Here is a 23,537-nt window from a genome sequence, read left to right on the forward strand (position 1 = left end):
AAATAGTAATGCTTAGATTTTAGCAGCGCAATATAACATTATTTCAGTTGGCTCATCTGTTCTGAAATGTCACTTGTTACTCAAATATTTTTCAGCAGTTTTATTATTTCCATGCTCAAATGTTAAATATTTTTGGACTTGAAATATTATTGAAATATGACAAACATAATTAGTTTTACTGAAACAATTGTATATTTCTGTAGCCTCTTTGTGTGTGATTTATATGTAACATATCATATCCTTTATGACAGCTTCCTTGTTTTTCAACGGATGAAAAAAGAAGCATTCAATGTGATTACTAAAAATTATGTAAATATTAATTTTATGCATTCTAAATTGACCTTCTAAAATATTTACAATAATTGCCATGGCTATTCTGAGTCCCATATTTCAGTGAATTTTCCAGTCGTTTTTGCCAATGTTAATTTTTTTTTAAGAAGATCTAAGTATTTGCTGGTAACAGTCCTTACTAATTCTGATGTCCCTGGCCTTTGCAGTAAAGGGAAAGCCTCATACTTTCTTTTCTGATGTAGTTAGTAGATACTTTTGGTACATAGAGTTTGAATGTCTGTGCCTGATAATAAAAAAAACTTTGCTTCACAATACTACAAAATAGCTCCCTATTACTGAGTTGCTGTTACTTGCCTTAGAAAAGCTAATGGTGGCTGAAGGATTGTGATACCCTAAAACTATGATTTTGAATTAATTTTGGATTTAAGGCAAAAAAAAAGTCAGCTGTAAAATGCAAATTAGGTGAGTAGAGAGAAGCAAAGAGGAGTGAAATATATAAAAGAACTCAAGAAAAGAACAGAATATAAATACTTCTATGAAGTCTGCCTTTAACCACCACCTTTTCAGAGTTAAAGCTCAAGCTTCTCTAATTTTCCTTAATAACTCTCACCCATTTTATAGCTCTGTAATGAGATAACAAACTACCTTTCAAAAATGCAACTTTTCTTTTATTGTAATGTTTAAAAAATAATTTTCAGCGGAGCAGGAAGGGAGCATCATGTTGCAAGATTATAGCATGGGTAAATCTCAAATACAATTGTCAGTCCATGTTTGTTTTCATCGATATGGAGTTACAGTATTTTAAAACCCAAATTGGATGCGAAAATCTTAATTGTAAGGGAGGACTTAAATATCAGTTTTGAATAACCTATAGATGGAAGTTGTGATTTATACTTCCTGACACATACAATGTTTAGATTCAACAGGAATTCTAGTCATTGGAAAATAACCAATTAGTAGGAATATAACATTTAAAACCATTATTAAAAAATATAAATTTTATAAGGAAACATTTTATTGTGCGATGTGCTTAAATAACATTTTTGTAGAATGAAAAAGAATCTACTGAACATTTGCTGTTTAGTTTTAATAATTTTCATGTGCAAATGAAATAAATAACATGTGGAATTAGTATACAAAATGAGGGCTAGAGAAACAAGTTTAAGAAAGATTTTGGGCCAATTCCTGCCAGTTTTATCAGAAAACTTTGGATGTCTTCTAAAACAGTGTTGATTAAATGTAGAATATTTGTTATATATGCAGATTGAATGGTTATGTACTTGATATGCAGAAACATAAAGGTTCTTTAGGATCATCAATGTAGAAAGTGATATTGTTGCCTAAAAATACTGGCCAAAGCTAAACTAAGAGAAGTTATAGTTGACAAGTTCAATTAATAGGTTGTTAATCTATATGTTGTAACTCAGGCAAACCATTGGCTTGATCATTTCAAATTCCAATACAGCACAGTAACTGATTTTTACATTACTATTTTGTATATCATTCAGAAAGGTATACTTTGTCTCCCCCAATGGCTCAGTGAATTTATGCAGCAAATAGCTGAGCCACACCAGCCAGGAAGGCTCTTGGTTCGATCCATGAACTGTGCAGAGTTAGCTGATCTCAGCTGGAGTACAAGGGGGCTACATTTGGCCTTTTGGAAGGGCAGAATTGGCCAGGTCCCACTCCTGATCTCTGTCCAGTAACCCCTGCTGAAAGTAGGCAAGTGTGGATGTTTGTTAAGACAAGTGGGATGGTGTTTGGTTGGAATGCCTTTCATAGTCAAATTGTTGGCTGAGACTCACTGTCAAGACTCATACATGAATAATGGTACCAAGTGAGGTACTAGAATGTGCTTCTGGAATTGTTCTCCATTGAGGATTGAATTATTCCAGGAAAGGAGAGAATAAAATTAGTAAAGAAATTAGCTAAATTAATTTTTTAAACTTAAAAATTACATTGAAATGTGCGGTAAAACAAAATGGATTGGATGGCATAGTAAAGTGATTTCTCACCAGTTTTAGCACCAGAGTGCCACGTAGTGGCCATCTTTATGTGGCAGGACTGTGCTGAATTTATATTTTACTTCTTAAGCTATAAAGATGTAATAAATGATTGCTGTCTTCTGAAAGAAAATTAGATTAATAGAGAGAGAATGGTTTATGGTGTAGGACATGTGAAGACATCCAATGTTTGAAATAGTTTCTAATCAGAGCAATCCAAAATATTACTTTGAAACAAATACCAGAACTAACTGCAGTGACTGCTTTTTTCAGCATTGACTTACTGATATGCATGTTGCTTTCACAGCTGCACAGAATGAAATGCAATATTTATAATGACGAGTGATTATGCTGTAAACCCCTAATCAATTATAGACTTTGCTGTCAATCTTATTTGACTGCCCATATGTTACATTGTTTAAAAACTACATACTACCTGAATGTCACTTCATGAGGGCAACTCATTGCTTTCCTTACTTATTTTAAAAAGACACAGTTATAGATATTTACTTAAGTTTTGTCGGCAACAAAGAAAAAATATACATTGATGGGATATTTCTCTGTCAGTTTGAGTTTTATACAAAGTCTTGGGTTTTGATTCATGTATTGATGGGGAAACTTTAAAACTGCTGCATGCCTCCCATAAGACCCACATGCATGATTGGTATTGGCTCCTCTGTACTCTGACATTGGTTAACAGTTTTTCTTTCTTGGTTTGTGAATCTGCCATTCCGTTGTATATTGGAAGTTGGGCAGGTGTGGAAGAGACCGAGCAGGAGAGAAAGCATTTTTCTCTTCAATTATGACTGCCTTGTCTGTATACATCATGAGCCACAGTTCTGCAGTTACTCACTGGATTTTTCCCCCAAGTTGACCAGTATGGTTGGAGAGATTCCATTCTGTCATGCGAGGTTTTGCAAGAGACAATCGCTGGTTAGATTGAAAAGGAAATCTGCTTTCCTTTTATTTACCCCAGCAATGAAGATGGTGCCAGCAGAGATGTTTAATTCATTTTCTCTGTATTTTCATTCCACTACTTCTGGAATTAGGTATATGACTTTGAATCCAGAGGAATTGGTTTAATTTTCTTTATCTTGCATCCCTGCTTTGGTTATTTGCAGCAGTGTATTGGAATTATTGCAAGAGATGAGCTTGGAAGTACCTTTTGACGGCTGAACCAAATGTTTTCTCCTTTTATGCCTAAGGGGTTTTGTGTACATCAGTGTTTATGGCCTACTTTGTTTATTTAGCAAGGCAACCAGGTTCTTCATTAGTGCTACTGTTCATCTAGTGCCTTGTGCTTACATGGGGTATTAAGACTCATTGTTCTTGCTGATCCTAGCTTTTCCAGCTGGTGACCTTTCTTGTGATTTGGGCTCAATTCAGTTACTTTTTTCCTGTGCCCAATGCAAAAGTTCACTCACGTAGGCAAACCTTCACACTTTAGGAACTGAAATGTGAAGTAATCCGGGATACTGGGCCGCACGGGGAACAGTGAGCCCTTAAACCAATGAGACCTGCATTGGAAGTAATATGGTTCCCACCGCACACCAACTGATAGTGAATACCATGCTGGCAGGTGAATCAAATTAATTAAGCAACAGTATTAAACATAATCAAGAAGCAAAACAAGCAGATGTAGCTAGATTAGAACATTTAATTTAACTTACAGTATCCATTTCAAAGCAGTAAAGGTTCTGAATTTGTGAGTTGGTCTTTGCAGTATTTTAAACAGCTTGGAACATGCATTCTTGATAAAGTTTCTATGTGCGAAATGAAACCCATAAGGCATCTGCTAGCCTTTGTCCATATAGTGGTAGAGTGAAAAAGGAATTGAAAGCAAGTCCTGTGGATTATATCCTTCTCTACCATATAAATGCAAGTTCCTTTTGGCTCTTTAATGTTAAACTGATACAAAAAAAATCAAAAGGTATCCTTAATTACTCAAAACAGTAAATCAAAATAGGGTTCAAAGGCACCAAGATTCAAAGCAACTCTGTCACAATAGGTGAGAGTTCCCCCTTTAACCAAACTTGGTGGAAATACAATACTGATAATAGCTTGTCTGCAGTACTCCCAAGCAATTCACATAAACAGAGGTCAAACAGCTCCCTTTGAAACAGCACTTGTATACTCACCAGGGTTGTAGATTTGTTCAACCCCATACTCCCCATGCAATTCAATGTCAAATTCAATCTACTCTGATTTGCATACCAAGCTACAGAGAAAATAGCTTCCCTAAGAAATTGCTCACGATCCATTAATTAATTTAAAATATATAATGTGGATATTCTTATAATTTGAAATTGGACTGACCTTTGATCTATTACAGCCTTGTCATTCAGTGTTTCTGTGCTATGGTTTGGACTGAGACCATGCATCATTCCAAAGAAAGTAAATCACAGAGTCTGAAGACCTTCCCTCCAGTGATTTTTGACTCACTTGTTCTCAAAACCCATCTGAGGCAGATGCCTATGGCTCTGGTTGTAATTCACATAGTTCTATTGGTCAGTTCTATTGTTGTAGTGTGTGAATAGTGCTCTGGATTCTTTTTCAGATCCAGTATGACTCTTCTGAAAAGTTTCAGCATTATCCCACAAGTCAAGTGTCTTTGTAAAGTTCCCATGGAAGGGCATCAAGAAAACATCACCAAACCAAAGATTAACCCCTTGATTAGCACCTTGGTACTGATCAGGAAAAGTGTTGCCGTTCATTTGTGTCAACATTGTGCTGCCAACAGAGTATTTAGAAGATTGCATTCTCTTGGAAAATGCATTTATGGTTTAGGGACTCAGCAGATTATTCTGAGCCATCAAATCAGCATTATAAATTAGTCATACCGCATGTAGGGTATGTGCATAAAGTAGGTTGAACAAAGAAGTATGTGCCCAATTTTGCATATAGTGGCTGAAGATATTAGTTTCCAGTATAATCTGACGTAAACTGAGTTATACGCCATAGCAGAATTTCTGTTGTCCTCAAAATTGGCTGAGGGTAAGGCATCATATATAAAGACCAAGTTGGTTGACTTTGAACAAGGGTACATTTTCAGTTTACACTTCCTTTTCTTTGATGCTGAAAGAGCCATCGTATCTGTTTGTCCCTTTGAAAATGTGGGCACTTGCTATTACTGTTACTTTTGTATCATCCCCTCCCTTGTGGAATGGTACTCTAACTTATAGTCAAACCATTATTTCCTGGCTCAAAATTCAAATGTGTGAATCAGCAGAACATCAGTTGTCCAGAAGGTCCTTAGGTTGGCCTAGCAAGGCCTTCTGACTCAGAGGTTCAGCTAGCTGCTCGAGCACTCACTTGTAACCTTTCCACGAGCCGCTATTTTTGTTCCTTTAGAGATGTGCAAAGTAGCTTTATTTTGTTGCTGTAGCATCATTGCCTTATTAGAAAGAATGGTTTGAAGAAAGTGGTTGTATCTGCTGTTTTAGCAGCTCGGAGTTTTTTTTTGCCATCTTTGTATTATTGGTGTCCTTTGAAGTTTGGCTTTGGGCAGCAACCTGAGTGTGTGACAACTGAACTGTTAAAAGAAAGATTTTATAAATTGAAGTTCTTCACAAGATCTTCTTTAAGCAACCACATCCACAACCCTCTCACTTCCCTTCCCGTTGCTCGTTATTGAAAAAAAACAATTTGACTTCATATAGATCTCACGAGGAGGCATGTCAGTTGTTTAAATTTTCTCAATTATATGCATGAATGACCAACTCAACCCAAGTGCATTGAAGACCCTCCTTTGTGCAACCAGAAAAAATGCAAAGAGAAATATTCTTTGAATTCTATTGTAAATGAGATCATAACTAAATTACATGCAAAATTATTAATTGTTATAAAAAGTATCAAGGAAAACAGTGTAAAGGATTTCTTGCTTTGCTTTGATCTACTCTTAAGATGTTTTGCCTATAGCTGTAATTGCAAATCCTGTTTCTGTTTAGTTAAACCAATTATGTTTCAAACATTCAAAAGCAACAAAGGGGTTTACAGTATTAAACTAAAATTTAAGTATTAACTGTTCTGATTTGAACTATGCCGATATTAAAAAAAAAACTGTATACTTACTGCATGAAACTTTTGAATCTGCCTTTTTAAAACTGTGTTTCCCTTTAATTGTTCCCCATTTATCCTTTCCTGTGCATACCTTTGATACCATTTTCCATTAAACATTTCTGTTTTCTTCCATCCTGTTCCTGTGTCCAATTTACCCATTGCTTTCCTAACTGTTATAAAAGGCAGAAGGTGCTGGTGGATAAGCCTGCATGTGGCTCCCTCCTGTCGTGCTGGCATGTGATGGTGGCACTGGTGTGTTCTCTTCCTCTCCCTTTTTACTAACAGACGCAGACCAAACTGGAGCATGCCCGCATTAAGGAGCTTGAACAGAGCCTGCTCTTTGAAAAGACCAAAGCTGAAAAGCTCCAGAGGGAGTTAGAAGACACTAGGGTAATGGATTTCACTGTTTCAATGAACTCCATTCAGTTTCAGCATGTACCCAAAACTGGTTATTAGTAGATATGATTAACTTTATTATAGTAATGGTTCCCACTGCAAAAAAGTCTACCAATGCACTAAGGAGAATTTACATAGTTTCTTTTTTTTAGTAGCTTCAGGTGTATTTTAGAATGAAATTTTGGCATAATCTCATCCCAAAGTGTTGAATGACCAAACCATTAATTTTTAAAGAAATCTTTGCGTTTCTGGTATTTTATTAGTTGAGATCTCCTTACTCTGTGCTCCCTGCCTTGATTGAGTGGGCAAGCAGGCAATCTGTTCGCAGACTACTTCTAATGATGCTGTATCACCAGCTGATGGGAACTGTGTGAGAGATGCCCAGGCAAACTTTTCCCACACTCGCTCAAGGAAAGCGCCTCCACACAGCATCTTCCTGAAGATCTAGCTGAAAATAGGAAGTCACTGTTGTGGGCGGTTGTGGGTGTAAACACAGATTCTACCACTGTATGGTGCAGTATGTTAATGTGCCAGTGTGCTGTGCCACTAGGCCACCTACATGGTTAGTTGTGTCTAGAAAATATTAAATGTGCGTTTTTGATTAAAATTAATTTTATTTTTAATTTAAAGACAAAGGTAACTGTACAGGTAAATACATTTATTGCAAGTATGTAACTCTTCATATGCTCCATTCTTTTTGAAGTACCAGATTTATTTTCAGAGAAATCTTCTTTCCCCATAAGTCCTAGAGGAAATCTATTTCATGAAGATATGATCCAGTTGCAACATTTGAGGAACCATGGAGTGCACATGCTACCTTGCATTGACTAGCATGGTTGCTCTGTTTTTAGACCAGATTGATCTGGAGATGCATCGTTACACTCAAGTTTTTTTTGATGAGCTGCTTTTTTCTCCTTGGTTATTTTCTTACCATTTTCACTGGTCTCCCCAGGCCATGCACCAGCTGCAGCAGAATGAGGTGGGTGACCCTAATTCCAATCTTTCTGCAGTGTCCTGCCACAAACTCTGTTCACTTCCTCCCAGGCCACCGTCTCAGACTGTTCGCAACCTCGTGTCCTATTTGACCCTGAGCTGGGCTTCCAACCCCATATCCTCTCCATCACCAAGACCGCCTACTTCCACCTCCGTAACACCACCTGTCTCTGCCACTGCCTCAGCCCATCTGCTGCTGAAACTCTCATCCATGCTTTTGTTACCTCCAGACTCGACTATTGCAGTGTTTTCCTGGCTGGCCTCCCATTTTGATCGTATGTAAACTTGAGCTCATCCAAAACTCTGCCGCCCATATCTTAACTTGCACCAAGTACCGTTCACCCATCACCCCTGTGATCGCTCACCTACATTTGCTCCCAGTCCATCATACCTCGAATTTAAAATTCTCATCCTTGTATTCAAATCCCTCCATGGCCTCACTCCTCCCTATCTCTGTAACCTACTTTAGCCTACAACACTCTGAGATCTCTGCGTTCCTCCAACTCTGGCCTCTTGTGCGTCCCCCACTTCCTTCATCCCACTATTGGTGGCCGTGCCTTTAGCTGTTTAGGCCCTAAGCTCTGGAATTCCCTCCCTAAACCTCTCAGCCTTTCTACCTCTCTCTCCCCGTCTAAGGCGCTCCATAGAACCTACCTCTTTGCCCAAGCTTTTGGTCGCCTTTTCTAATAGCTCCTCCTTTGGCTCAGTGTCAATTTTTGTCTGATTACGCTCCTATGAAGTGCCTTGGGACATTTTACCATGTTAAAGGCACTATATAAATTCATGTTGTTGTTCCTTTGAACTGGCCATTAGGAGTTACCGACTGATGATTGTTCCTTCTATTTACATTTCTTTGCGCTCATGTTTTTGCTTTATGTTATTGCGCAACAAGATGGCTGAGAGCAGGAACCCACAAGCCACAGTGATGCACACTGTTTTGCCACTTAAATAGATGCTGTCTTGGGTCCGTAGAAGAGCTTTACAATATTAATTTCTCTGAAAGTAAAGAAAAAGCATGCAATGTATGTACACCTATAGTCATACTTTTTCAAAGAAAATCCAGGACATGGTTGTGCAGTTACCCTTCTGTATACTGTTGTTGGCCATGAATCCACTTCTCGTTATTGCATCATGTAGCTAAATGTTTTAAGAAATATTTGTGCAATGATAACTAAAAAATGTTTAATTGCTTTAAAAATCCATGCAAAGTTTGGCATGTAATCAATTTTGAGCTCATGTTTGATAATGACAATGTGGACCTGTTCACAGTGCAGTAGTGTAAAGCACTAACATTGTAAATGCTACTTCATAAATAATTTGCCTTACATGATACCTAGAAAATGAACTAGTGTTTTACTTATCATTGAAGCAGCATTCACGATTAATAGAGTTGTAAATTAATATTTTAAAATAGTTAACTACAATTTCTCTCTAATCTCTATTTTTCAATTTTATTAATGCTGCATTGTTGCCATAGATTCTATTCAAGATGGAAATTCTGATTGCAATCCAATATATCAAACATCTTCATACACAATGTGACTGATTCTGCCACATTCTTTTAAATGGTTTTAGGCTCTGAGTTTAAACAGAGTGATCTTGAAATAAAGGGCTTTCGAAGGTTATAGTATTTAACTCTTCAGTTTTTAACATTGACCAATTAGTGAGGGTTCGGAAAATAGTAATGGATTATTATGGGACTTCAAGAAAGAAAGGCTTAAAGACTTGCATTTATAAATCACCTTTCATGTCCTCAGTTCGTCCCAAAGCGCTTCACAGCCAATGAAGTGCAGTCACTGTTGTAAAGTAGGAAACGCGGCTGTCAACTTGCGCACAGCAAGGTCCCACAAACAGCAATGTGATAATGACCAGATAATCTGTTTTGAGGTGTTGGTTGAGGGATGAATATTGGCCAGGACTTCAGGCTCCAAGCTGTGAAGAGATCCTGAATAAACTTGTCTTCAGGAGAGAAAAGAGGATATAGTGGACATGTCATCCAAATTTTTGAAATGCTGAAAGGAATGATTGTGAATGCAAGCAGGTTATTTTAATTTAAACTGTGAATGTAGGCTGGAAGAGCATTAAAAAAAAATGCCTCAAGTATGTCTTGAAATTAGAAGGAATTTCCCCCCAACAGTATTAAATATATTTGAAATAGACTTTCATACAAAACAGTTAATATTGTGCCAATTAACTCCTTTTAAAAGCTGGCTGAACATCTGTTTTGGAGCAAGGTTGAGGATTATAATAAAGATTATTGTGGAGTTTAGCTTGACTTTGGTGGGCAAGGGGTGGGTGGGGGGGGGAAATTTACAGTATCTTAAGAGAAAGGGGTTCGGTGGAGCATTTGATAGAGCAGATTGTACCTGGTGTGTGCAAGGAACAGTTTGAATGTACCAAATAGCGCTTCTCTTTCTGTGCTTCCTTATGTTTGTAACTATATTGACATTAAAAAGATTGTGATTGATTCAGTCTGTCATTGTGATGAATACAGATAACATATCAATTTGTTTATGTAGTATTTAGGAGTTTCTATTTTCTACATGAAACCCTGATGATCCACCTTTTAATTACTATAAACAGTTGATCATAGTGGAAATTTTATTTGATGGAATTTTACACAACAAACCAGCAGACATAATGTATCAAAATTTGCTTTTATTTTCCCCATCTCTTCTGAAGGCACTGACTGTCACTGGGGTACAGTTCCACTTTGTCCAAGTGACCATTCATCATCTACATGCCTGGAGTGTCGCCGAACTATTATACCATGGAAGGCATCACAGCCAAGCCTGGTTCTTTCCTCACCGTATGTCCACATATTTCAGCTTTCCAGCAGGAGTAACTGGACAGTGATCAGAGCAGGAACTTAGGCTGATATTTTTTTTTAACCCTGTCCCAGTCCAGAGGAACGAGACCAATTTTTGCCTGCTCATTGCTGCTGCTAAGATCAGCCAATTCAGCAAAGACTGGGAACAAAATTAATTTTTTATTAGTCTTACATGTTTATAAGAAAAGTTCTTGTCACATGGTGCAGCAAACAATCCAGCTGTTGCATTTCTTTGGACTCTTTGCTGCATGTACGTGGCTTTGGTTTACTACTTAGGGCATGATTTTTCATGTAACTGGCTCTGTGGTACAATTGTGAAGAAAGTAAATACACAATATTTTTCTTCCCCCTCCCCCCTTTTTCTGGGGCTGGTGATGCATGCCAGGGTACAGTTGCATGGGCAGTTGCAACCCTCTGGGTGGCCATTATTTATGTATGGGTCCAGATAGTGAGTGTCAGCAGCCTATTCAAAGTAAAGGGTATCACAGCTAAACCTAATCCTGTCAGCACTCCACACTTTCTGGCAGGTTTCACTGCACAGTGATTGAGTGGGGGCCCACGCTGACTTTTCGCTCTAATCTAGGCATACTGTGTCGATTTGATGTGCCTTCACCACTACCCCAGCTGATATTACCTAGTACCATGGACAAGGAATTGAATCTGGGACTTTGCTGGTCTGTATGGCTGAGCCACACAACATGATTCCTTTCCCACTCGGCCACTGGAGGAATTACGCAATTATTAATATATATTCTGCATCAAAACTGAAAGAGCTATACTTGTTAGTTAAATATGCAGTTGGTCTATGTGAACCTTTAAATTGTTAGTTAGGCCATTGAACGTTGGTATTGCAGTATTTTGCTTGGAGATATTAGGTATATTGGGAATTAAATGATCTCAACAATTATAAAATTAAATGTGTTAATTGTAATGAAGTATGAAAATATATATATGTCAGTATATTTCACTTTGATATATTTGTATTTCCTTGGTGGGGGGAAATGCACTATAGGTGGCCACAGTATCAGAGAAGTCTCGGATTATGGAGCTGGAAAGGGATCTTGTGTCACGCACAAAGGAGGTTTCCGAGCTTCGACATAGACTCGAGAGCACTGACGGTTCAGCTGGTGTGGACAGTGCCTCACCTCTATTGGAAGAAATCAACTGTATGCGAGATAAACTTGCAACAATGAGTAAAGAACATCAAAATGAACTTAATACCTTGAAAGAAAAACTTGAAACCTCACAAAAAGCCCACCAAAGGGAACTTCAACAACTGCAGGCTACCAGTGAAAAGATATCGAAGGAGAATGAGACACTTAAGTCCAAATTGGATCAAGCCAATATTGAAAACTCAGAGGTTATTAGTCTGTGGAAATGTAAGCTGGAGTCTGCAATTGAATCTCATCAGCAAGCCATGGAAGAACTCAAGTTTTCTTTCAGTAAAGGAGCAGATGCCCAAACTACAGAGCTTCTAGAGCTGAAAAGTACCTTTGAAAAGCTTAAAGCAGAGCATCAAATGGAACTTGAGAATATTAAAATTAAGCAAGATTTTGAAAAGTCTGCCTATCGAAAAGAGACTGAAGAACTAAAATCTCGACTATTAGCAGTCACTGCGGAGAAGGAGAAAGATATAGAAATTCTGAAGTCTCAACTGGAATCTGCTACAAATCAACACCTGGTAGAGATGGAAGAGACCTTGACAAACCTACAGGAGACTAAGCTGAAGGTAAAGGAACTGCAAGTATTGCAGGCTAAGAGCAATGAACAGGCACAAACTGTAGAGGCCCTAACATCTAAAGTGACAGCAGCTGAACAGAAGGTGATGGGATATGAATTGCTGCAAGAAGCTGAGGCACAAGGTAAAGAGGAAATCAAAAGACTTGAAGAGAAGCTTGTGGTAGCTGAGTCACAACTGAAAATCAGTGAATCTTTAAAACTTTCTGAAGGTAGCAAGGTTTGTACCTCTTTTTCCATCATTTTATTTTACCACCATTTTTATCCCCTTTTCAGGTTTTGTTTTGGTTTATTTAAATTATCTTTTTTTAATCAAAAAGCATCCATAAAATTAATTATCAGGGTAATAGAGATCTGTGGTAAGTTTTTTGGTTACATTTTTAGAATTCATTTTGTGAAATTTGCAAGACATTTTCGTACAAATAAAAACTATAAATGTACATTACCTTTAACAGTAAAGGCATAATACAAATGCTGACCTTTTTAGTTTGATTCATTAACTTTTAATCCAAAATCACGATAAAGCTTTCCGGTTTTTGCAACACATATCCATGACTTTAAAAGAGTCCAGATATTTTTTCTTTTCTGTGAGTGGATTTAATCCTCATTTTGTCTATGGGAACAGACATTTTTGACAATTTAGTCTCTGACTTCAGTTGGGCATGAAATTGCAAGAGGTCAACTTTGTCATTTTTATTTTAAGGCTGTTAAATTGAGGAATTTCTGTGAAAAAATAATAGAACAATGAATTCTCAAATGTTTTCAAGAACAAAATAATATCCACATGTTTCTACAGTCCCTGGTTATCATGTGTAACAAGTATGGTTGGCATTGAAATTGAGAGTCAGAATCAGTGCACTTTTGTCCAGTATAAGGATAGTGTAGAAATGATATTCCACAAAGTCTTTCTGTATTCCCAAAAATTGCTCTTAGGTAGGCTGTGCCATCTACCTTTTTTTTTGTAAAGGAATATTATGTTAAACATTGTAATTGTAATACAATATTCCAATGCGGAGAGTGTGTGTCTCTGCTAAACGAGTGTATGTGTACTTGCAGAGAGTTATAAGTTTGTTACTGGTGTTAAAATTTTTTTTTAAATAGAATCTGCCTATGTTCATGTGCCTGTAAAAAAAAAAAAAAATTACTTGTCATCTCAATGCATTTAGAAACTGCTCTTTCCTACATAACTGTCTGCTTATTTAGATAGCTGAGAGTTTTGCATGTGTAGATATGCTAAATGTGAGCAATTTCAACATTCTCAACAATTACATTACTACAATATGGACACATAAAAATGCATAGCCACTATTACACATTTTTGAAAATTTGCTTCCTTTAGTTACGGCAATTTTCGCGTATCTGTATACATTTTGAATTTGAACTCTTGTTATTCAAAACATGATCCAAAGATAATTCCCGTAAACTACTTTCTTGTTAAATATGCACCCAGTTACATATCAGTACACCATTGTGAAAGATACTAAATGTATATTATTGAATCCATAGTCTTATACAAACTATACTAAAAATTTCAGTGTCTGTTTTGTAGTTCTTTATTGAAAAAGAACTAAACTACTGTATCCTGCCCATATTAGCTCAACAGCAGAACTGCTAATTACTTGTCTAATTTATTTTCAATGAGATTGTTCTGTCAGTTAATATTTGAGTAACACCATCCAATTCTTCTGACTAGAGCATAGTATAGTTCATTAGAATATAGATTTAGAATTATTTCAGTCTTCATTTTGGAAGGCGTGAGGTGACAATTTTAATAATGGGGTAAAATATAATGGATCCACTTGTGCGATGTGTGACTCTCTTCATTGCCAAATTGTTTCATGCCATATGTTTGACTGTAATTTCTTGATTTATCCACACTTTCATTTTGTTGATTTTGATTAATATGAAAACACAAATTTCTACTTGTGGTTACATTTATGTTAGTTTTTGCTGCTAAATTAAAGCTGTGCTATTCAAAATAAACATTGTGTTTGACCTTCAGTAAAAAAAAACAGTTTAATATTTTATAAAAACAGCAAGATTCCAAGAAAACAGTCTTGAACATTTATTTAGAATTTCTTACTTTCTTTACGTTGACCATCTTATATTAGAACATAAGAAATAGAATTAGGAATAGGCCATATGGCTCCTCAAGCCTGCTCTGCCATTCAGCCAGATCATGGCTGATCTTCAACCTCAACTCCACTTTCCCGCCCAATCCCCATATCCCTTGATTCCCCTGGAGTCCAAAAATGTATCTGTCCCAGCCTTGAATATACTCAACAACTCAGCATCCACAGCCCTCTGGGGTACAGAATTCCAAAGATTCACAACCTTCTGAGTGAAGAAATGCCTCCTCATCTCAGTCTTAAATAGCTGATCCCTTGTCCTACAACTATGCCCTCTAGTTCTAGACTCTCTAGCCAGGGGAAACAACCTCTCAACCTCTACCCTGTCAACCCCCTCAGAATCTTACATGTTTCAATGAGATTCCCTCTCATTCTTCTAAACTCCAGAGAGGATAGGCCCATTCTACTCAATCTCTCCTCATAGGACAACCCTCTCATCCCAGGAATTAACCTAGTGAACCTTCGTTGCACCGCCTCTAAGGCAAGTATATCCTTCCTTAGATAAGGAGACCAAAACTGTATGCAGTACAGCCCTACAAAGCCCTGTACAATTGTAGTAAGACTTCCTTACTCTTGTACTCCAACCTCCTTGCAATAAAGGCCAACATGCCACTTGCCTTCCTAATTGCTTGCTGTATGTGCATGCTAACTTTCTGTATTTCTTGTACCAGGCCACCCAAGTCTCTCTGGACACCAACATTTAATAGTTCCTCACCATTTAAAAATTATTCTGTTTTTCTATTCTTCCTACCAAAATGAATTACCTCACATTTCCCCACATTTATACTCCATCTGCCACCTTCTTGCCCACTTACTTAACCTGTCTTTATCTCTTTGCAGACTCCTCACAGTTTACTTTTCCACCTAGCTTTGTCTCATCAGCAAACTTGCACACACACTACACTCTGTCCCTTCACCCAAGTCATTAATATAGATTGTAAACAGCTGAGGGCCCAAGCACCGATCCTTGCAGTATCCCACTAGTTACAGCCTGCCAACCTGAAAATGATCAGGTTATGTCTACTCTCTGTTTTCTGTCTGTTAATCAATCCTCTATCCATGCTTATATGTTACCCCCAACCCCATGAGCCCTTATGTTGCGTAACAACCTTTTATGTGGCACGCCTTTTGAAAATCCAAATGTACTACATCCACTAGTTCCCCTTTATCTACACTGCTAGTTACATCCTCAAAAAACTCTAATAAATTTGCCAAACACGATTTCCCTTTCATAAAACCATGTTGACTCTGCCTAATCATATGATGTGGGCGAACCTTCACCTTACGGACTGCAGCGGTTTAAGAAGGCGGCTCACCACTTTCTCAAGGGCAATTAGGGATGGGCAATAAATGCTGGCCTTGCCAGTGACGCCCACATCCCATGAACAAACAAAAAAAATTTTCTAAGTGCCCTGTTACCACTTCCTTGAATTCTTGAATTGTTGTGTAGAATCTAACCAACCTGCCTGAGTTGTTACTGATGCTGCAGAGCCTGAGAAACTGAAATTTCCAATAAATGATAAATCATTTGGAACAGTTCAATATATTCATAGGTAAACTTGTATATAAACATGTATGTTTGAATTCTTGTCTTTCACATTTGGTCTGTATTTCTGTCTTGTTCGAACAACTCAAATTAGACTTGGTACTAAAACTTCAATCAATTATTTTGTATATTGCAGCTTTAAATTTGTATTTGATCACTTTTGAGTTTATTCTTGATTTCTGCTGTTTCAGCACATTCATCCCTTTCACTTTTATTTTTCCAATGAATTTGCATGCTTGTTATTAGGTTACTGATTTGACCAAACAGCTTGAGGAACGAGATCAGTCAGTTGCTAATCTGGCACAAAGCTTGGCTGTAGTGAGCCAGGATAAGCAAACTTTGGAGCAGCAATTGCAATCCATGGTAAGTGGCTCATTGCACTTCGTCTTCTGTTTCAAAAAGTCTGTTTGAGGCAGGAATGAGACATTGCACATAAGGTAGGTGCCATTTTTTTCTGTTAACCTTCTCCAATATGAATAGTTGTCGGCTGAAAAACCTCACCTGTTAGTTTCTTGTCAAATAATTGTTCTCTTAATCAGTATTTGTTAGTTGCTAGTGATGGTCACGTTTATTGAGGATGCGCAGAGAGTTGCCATCATCTACAAGTTAGTTCCTGTAGTATAATTATTGTTTTGTATCATTGTTTACCAGTGTTTGAGAATGATGTTTTACGATGGTAAATTTCTTGAGTAAAATTTGAGCTTGATTTTCAAAATTCCTACAACTACATATACAATATAATGCATGTTGTAAATGAAAAGTAGTAGAACAATATTTCAATTTGAGCACTAACTCATTAGAGAAAGTATGTTGTCAAGATACATGAAAATAAGACTCCCTGGCTCTGTAACTTCAGGTTGAGTGAAATTTGAACCTACTTTGTGGTTCATTGATATTAATAAATAGAAATAAAGGTTATCAAAACTTATTTATCATTATCACAACATGCTTATTTTATGTATTACTGTATGCAATAAATTTTACACTGTAGTAATTTCTGGTTTTTAAAATCCCTTCTATAATCTTGAGCAATGAGGGAGTGCCATTAATCTATTGGCCTGGGAATGAGTTTTGAAAGCTTTTTTAATATGTGGTTTGCTCACTTTCAGAAAGAAAAGTTTGACAACACATCAGAGACACAGCAGAAACTTCAGCAGACTATACAAGGTAAATTAAACTTGTTTAAAAGAAAAAAAATTGTAAAGGGCTTCCCTGATTGAATTTGTATGGTTAATGGAAAAGGTAATGGTGCATGCAATCAAAGGGAATGTGGCCACATGGAAAAATAGATGGTTGAAAGGCAGCAAGTGAACAGTTGGGGTTAAAAGGAAATTTCTCAGACTGGAAAGATGTGGTAAATGGCTTTCCACAGGGGTCTGTGTTGAGGCTGTTCTTACTATATACATAATATTTGGACTTGGGAGTTAAGGGAACACCACCAAAATTTGCTGATGACACCAGATTGGGGGGTATGGCAAATTGTGATGAAGATTGTGAAAGACTGCAGGTCAACGTAGGCTTGCAGGATGAGCAGGTAGGTGGTAAATGAAATGCAGTTCAAGATATTAAAAAAAAAGTGAAATATGTTTTGGAAGTAAGAATAGGTTAAGGAAATGCACCAATTATGGTAAGATTTTAATGGTAAGAGTAGAAGAGTCAAGGGACCTTGCTGTGCCATTACATAGGCCATTAAGGGATGACAGCATGAGAAGATAAGGCCACAAAAGTGAAAATGGCATCCTTCAGTTGTATGTAGAGGTATAGAATGCAAAAACAAGGAGGTAATGTTGAACTTTCCAAGACCTTAGTTCGGCTGCTGTTGGAATATTGTTTGCGCTTTTGGACACCCCATTATAGGAAAGATATAAAAGCAATAGAAAAGGTGCAGCGTAGATTCACTAGGATGTTACCAAGGACAAGCAGTTACAGTTATTAAGAGAGTCTTGAGAAATTAGGACTTTTTCACAAGAGCTGAGAAGGAGTTACTTAATAGAGGATTATGATGGGCTGTGATCAAGTTATTTCCTATGGTCAGTGAGACAGTAACAAGAAGGCACACACAAAAAGAATTCAAGGGGTGGTTAGAAAAAAAATATTTACACAGGGGCTGATGAAAATGTGGAATTCTGTGCTATAAATTATTGTTGAAGTAGAGTCCATAAATTCTTTTAAAAGGTAATTAGATAGTGGCTTGAAAAGGAGGAGTATTTAAATGGTATGGGGAGTGAGCAGAAAAGTAGGATTGGACTTTGTAGCTTTCGTGGAGAAAAACAATGACCCAGACTTTATAAGTCGTATTGCATGTTTCTGTGATCCTATGCTGGGGAGCAGAAAATAGATAGGATTCCAGTTGCTGATCACTGTCTAATGACCACATGCTGGAATGTGTGGGCATCAGGATCAGGTTTAGCTATGATTCTGTCTCTCACATGAAGATGGTCAGTTGAATGAGGTACCAGCATCCAAGGAACCGTCCTCTAGCGTGAGTGACCATCTTGATTGGTGGAAATCTGATGTTGTTTACAGATATTGTTGGATGCTTTTGAAAGGGTAATGGTTATTCCTTATACTTTTGGGCAAAACTAGTATTTAAAAATGTGTTTGAAAATTTTATCATGTGACCTTATGGGTATTAAAATATTTTCTTAATGTTCCGTTTTCATACTTAGAAACACTTGCAAAACTCAATATGAAAGAGGACCGAAATACTTCACTTTCTTCCGAGTTAGTGGAGCTAAAATCTCAGCTTTCTGGTAAGTAATTTGTGAAGTACACTAAAGCTAAGTTTAATTTCCGATGAGTAATGTTTCTCATGTAAAGTTTGTATCTCTGCTCTGAATTTAGGTATTCAATTGCTTAAACATTAGGCTGGATTGTCAATCGCTTCTGTTTCATGAGCTTTTCAGACATAGAATTGTATAGAGATAGAGTTTATTTACACACACAAAAAGCCACTAATTAAATCTATCTTTGTGCTGGGGAAAGTGAAAATCATTCACTACCATCAGCCCGTGATCTTATATCATTTTAACAGGTAGAACCTTTTGAGAGGCATGTTATGTTTCCATTTCCCCAGATCAAATTTGCAGCTATTTGGAGTGCTCCCTCCAGCATCCCAATTGAGTGCCTGTGAAACTTACCCATATGTCTAAATGATTACTCCTACACTAAATTGGGGTGTTCAATCAGCCAACCTGACTGTCAGTTGATGCTGAGATTTCAACGTGAAGCCTCTCAACAGTCCACCGTGCTATGGGTGGTACTATTAGGTGACCTGACATTGGCCGCATCTTAACGTTATTCGTCTCCCTTCATCTTTGTTTTCTTTGGCAAAGAAGACTGGCAGATCTCTGAGCACATTACAGGGCAGAAGACAAAAATAAGCTCTGAGGAGGAGCGAGAAAGGAAATGGAAATATTCAGAGGGGAGGCATGTTTAGGATGCTTTTGAAAACAGGAAAGGAGATGGTAAGGTGGAGGGAGGTCCAGAGGTTAGAAGCATAGTGACTTACAGTGGCTACCAGGGAATAAGGCAGTGTCAGAAAAGCCAGACAGTGTATGTAGGTTGTATGGCTGGAAGAGATCACTGAGATAGAGTGGGATAAAGCAAGCAGGGGAATTTATTAATTCATAAGGGCACAGGGAGCTAGAGGAACTTAGCAAGGACCAAGGTGACAATAATATGGGACCGAGTGTGGGTTGTGGCATTCTGAGCGAGCTGTAGTTTGTAGAAGCAGCGAGGCTACCAAGGAGAACATCGCAGAAGTTGAGCCTTTCCTGTGGGACTTTGTCAAAAGCTTTCTGAAAGTCAAAATAAACTGTACTGTATAAAGTTCTATTATCTATTTGATCTGTAACATCCTCAAAGAAGTACAGGAGGTTTATTTTAGGCACGATCTCCTCCTCCAAAGTCCATGATTGCTATTAAATCCTCAATTGAATTAAATTAAAGGGACAGACTTTCAAATTGAATAAATTATTAATAAAATTAAATCACAGTGGATAAATATTAATTCAACTTCCTACACTCACAGATTTTGCACTATACCAAAACTACTCAAATGTTTAATAATGGTGTAAAATGGGCATTTACACATGGCTAATAAGTACTAACCTGTGTTTTATCACTAATGTTTGGTACCAGCATGAACAAGTGTAACACTTTTGAAAATCTGCCCTTTTAATTTCCAGAAATATTTGTAAACTTGTGAGCCTTTCTTGAGATATTTTGGTATTTGAAAGATTTTTAGAACTTTTTGTCCAACATCTTTTACGCATTGCACATGTTGCTATTTACATTATTCTGTATGGTGGATTCTGCTTTCATCAGCTGTGGAGAGAAAAATGAAAGATGAGGAGGAAAAGGCTGAACAACTAGCCGAGGATAAATGCAAACTTGAGAACACCATCTCCGAGATGATGAAGTCTTCTGGGGATAACTCTGCTCAGCTCACAAAGATGAATGAAGAGCTGAAAGAGAAAGAAAGGTACCTTGCTGAAATTTGAGTGTGATGGTTTGCATGTGCTTAATATGAACTGTAATGTTTATTGATGCTGAGCAAATTATTTATTCTCAACTTGCCATGTCAGCAAAATAAAAATTGTCTGTGAAATTGTTTAGAAGCTAGTTCGTATATCAGTAAAACTTTATAAATCTACCTTTTAGTGTCTAGAAGAGAAAACAGAGTACAATGGAATCCTGTTACATTGGACAAAATGTAGGTTCCTATGGATAAAAAGTGCATAAGTAGAGTTGTACATAACAAGACCAACAATATGAGGGACAACATTGGGACTTAAGAACAATTTTCCTAATGTTAGGGTTGCATATATGTGGATTTGTTATTATTTCATTATTTTTATGGGTTTTCTGTCCCTTTTAGACATTTTGTTTGCTACTCTACATAGCTAATTGTAGATTAAGCAAATAAAAGCTTTGTTTTTTTGTCTTTAGGAAGCAGGATGAACTACAAGCTCTGCATCGTCAATCCAATGAAAAGATTGCCTGTTTACAGGAAAGTTTGGAGCAAGTCACACGTAAAACAGAACATACCCTGCAGGAGGAGCTACAGAAACACCAGACTGAGCTGAAAGCATTACTGGAAAACATGACAGACCTGGTATGAACAACTTTTAAGGCGGTCTTTTGGTACTGGCTTTGAATAAGCTTGAATGTTTCCCAAAAAATTAGAACCCCTTCTGAAAAGGAAAGTACTGTCTGTGCAGCATTTTAAATGTCTACTCATAAAAATGTAAGTTAACTAATTTTATTACTTTAATGATTTTACTCACAGAACCTTATCAATTAATATTTCATGCAGTTATTGTATAATTACATTTTAAATTGATAGTTCAAATTTCTTGAGTAAATAAAGGATGTCTCAATACTTGGAATTAATGATTAATTTGAAGGTGGAATCTTTTGTGCTGGTTAATATTTGACCTCATGTACAGCATTATAAATATCAGAAATTATTTCAGATGTAAATAATCAGACAAATGTATGAAAGAAACAGAGCATACTGGCAATCTGTTCCCTGATTTTAAAGTCTTACACTTCATCATTTGCAGAAATGGCATCTTAATTTCCTTATGTACTGCATTTTTACTTTAAAAATATATCCCATTGCTCTGCGAGTTCATATTTTTTTAAGCTGCATTGCCATACATATTTATTTAGGAAAGTTATATACACATTTTAGGTGTCTGAGTTTATACTGTGGTGTTTTGCTACAGTTTGTGAGGATGAGAGTTGCAAGGACTGTTCTAATTGTTTGTTGGTTCCCACAGCAAAAGCAGGTGGCAAAGCACAGCATGCGCAATAAGGAGCTGCAAAGCAGTCATGAGAAGGTCCTTTCAGAAATAAATGCCAACAATGGTACCGTAGTGAAAGAGCTCAAGCAGGACCTACAGGAAACCAAACAAACACTAAAGAGCTCTCAGGAAAAGAATAATGCAAGTGAAAAACTGGTGGAAGAACTGAAGAAGCAAGTGGAACAGGTCCAGGTATTTTTGCAACTATTAAATTTGGGTAGTTCATAGACAGCATTGCATTTTCAAAGCCTACATATTTTGCAATGAAAGAGGAGTTTAACCATTTACTTTATGATGCGGAGAGCCCAGAGTTTGTTAAAGAACTTTATATGATGTAATTTATTGTCTAATTGTCTGAATCCAAGATGTTGCTAGGCTCTTTATTTTTTTTTTTAAAAATCTGTTTTTTAGTTTAAATTTTGTGGTGGTGTATTTTCTGATTTGAGATCTTTTACAAAGAACTTTTATAGTTATATTAGGAAAAAGAGGGTGGTCAGGAGCAGTGTTGGCCCCTTAAAAACTGAAAGTGGGGATATGTCATTGACAATGGGGAAATGGCGGACATGTTGAATAATTACTTTGCATCAGTATTTACAGTAGAAAAAGAGGATAGCATGCTGGAAATCCCAAGAAAACTAATATTGAATCGGGGACAGGGACTTGATAAAATTAACATAAGTAAAGCAACAGTAATGAAGAAAATAATAGCACTATAGAGTGACAAATCCCCAGGACCAGATGGTTTCCATCCCAGGGTTTTAAAGGAAGTAGGTGAGCAGATTGCAGATGCCCTAACTATAATCTTTCAAAGTTCCCTAAATTCAGGAACTGTCCCTCTAGATTGGAAAATTGCACATGTCACTCTGCTTTTTAAGAAAGGAGAGAGAGGGAAACCGGGGAATTATAGACCAGTTAGCCTACATCTGTTGTGGGGAAATTGCTGGAGTCCATAATTAAGGATAGGGTGACTGAACACTCCGAGAATTTTCAGTTAATCAGAGAGAGCCAGCATGGATTTGTGAAAGGTAGGTCGTGCCTGACAAACCTGATTGAATTTTTTGAAGAGGTGACTAAAGTAGTGGACAGGGGAATGTCAATGGATGTTATTTATATGGACTTCCAGAAGGCATTTGATAAGGTCCCACATAAGAGACTGTTAGCTAAGTTAGAAGCCCATGGAATCGAGGGAAAAGTACAGACTTGGTTAGGAAATTGGCTGAGCGAAAGGCGACAGAGAGTAGGGATAATGGGTAAGTAGTCACATTGGCAGGATGTGACAAGTGGAGTCCCGCAGGGATCTGTCTCGGGGCCTCAATCATTCACAATGTTTATTAACGACTTAGATGAAGGCATAGAAAGTCTCATATCTAAGTTTGCCGATGACACAAAGATTGGTGGCATTGTAAGCAGTGTAGATGAAAACATAAAATTACAAAGGGATATTGATAGATTAGGTGAATGGGCAAAATTGTGGCAAATGGAATTCAATGTAGACAAATGTGAAGTCATCCACTTTGGATCAAAAAAGGATAGAACAGGGTACTTTCTAAATGGTAAAAAGTTAAAAACAGTGGATGTCCAAAGGGACTTAGGGGTTCAGGTACATAGATCATTGAAGTGTCATGAACAGGTGCAGAAAATAATCAAGAAGGCAAATGGAATGCTGGCCTTTATATCTAGAGGACTAGAGTACAAGGGGGCAGAAGTTATGCTGCAGCTATACAAAACCCTGGTTAGACC

The 23,537-nt window shown here is 37.2% G+C and overlaps 1 protein-coding gene across 7 annotated transcripts in view; it reads left to right on the plus strand.

Moving 5' to 3' along the window:
• clip1a (CAP-GLY domain containing linker protein 1a) overlaps nucleotides 1-23,537 on the plus strand; it is a 153,539-nt gene that overhangs the window by 63,554 nt on the left and 66,448 nt on the right. For 5 of the 7 annotated variants that reach the window (XM_068005770.1, XM_068005775.1, XM_068005774.1 and 2 more), the window contains exons 9-16: nucleotides 6,639-6,743; nucleotides 11,585-12,529; nucleotides 16,231-16,347; nucleotides 17,094-17,151; nucleotides 18,654-18,737; nucleotides 20,314-20,470; nucleotides 20,938-21,103; nucleotides 21,774-21,989. In XM_068005770.1, the coding sequence (XP_067861871.1) occupies nucleotides 6,639-6,743; nucleotides 11,585-12,529; nucleotides 16,231-16,347; nucleotides 17,094-17,151; nucleotides 18,654-18,737; nucleotides 20,314-20,470; nucleotides 20,938-21,103; nucleotides 21,774-21,989 (1,848 nt within the window). The remainder of the gene's footprint in view (nucleotides 1-6,638; nucleotides 6,744-11,584; nucleotides 12,530-16,230; nucleotides 16,348-17,093; nucleotides 17,152-18,653; nucleotides 18,738-20,313; nucleotides 20,471-20,937; nucleotides 21,104-21,773; nucleotides 21,990-23,537) is intronic. The other 2 variants (XM_068005776.1, XM_068005773.1) reach the window with 2 other exon arrangements.

The sequence above is a fragment of the Heptranchias perlo genome, chromosome 25, assembly GCF_035084215.1.
Source record: "Heptranchias perlo isolate sHepPer1 chromosome 25, sHepPer1.hap1, whole genome shotgun sequence".
Taxonomy (NCBI): Eukaryota; Metazoa; Chordata; class Chondrichthyes; order Hexanchiformes; family Hexanchidae; genus Heptranchias; species Heptranchias perlo.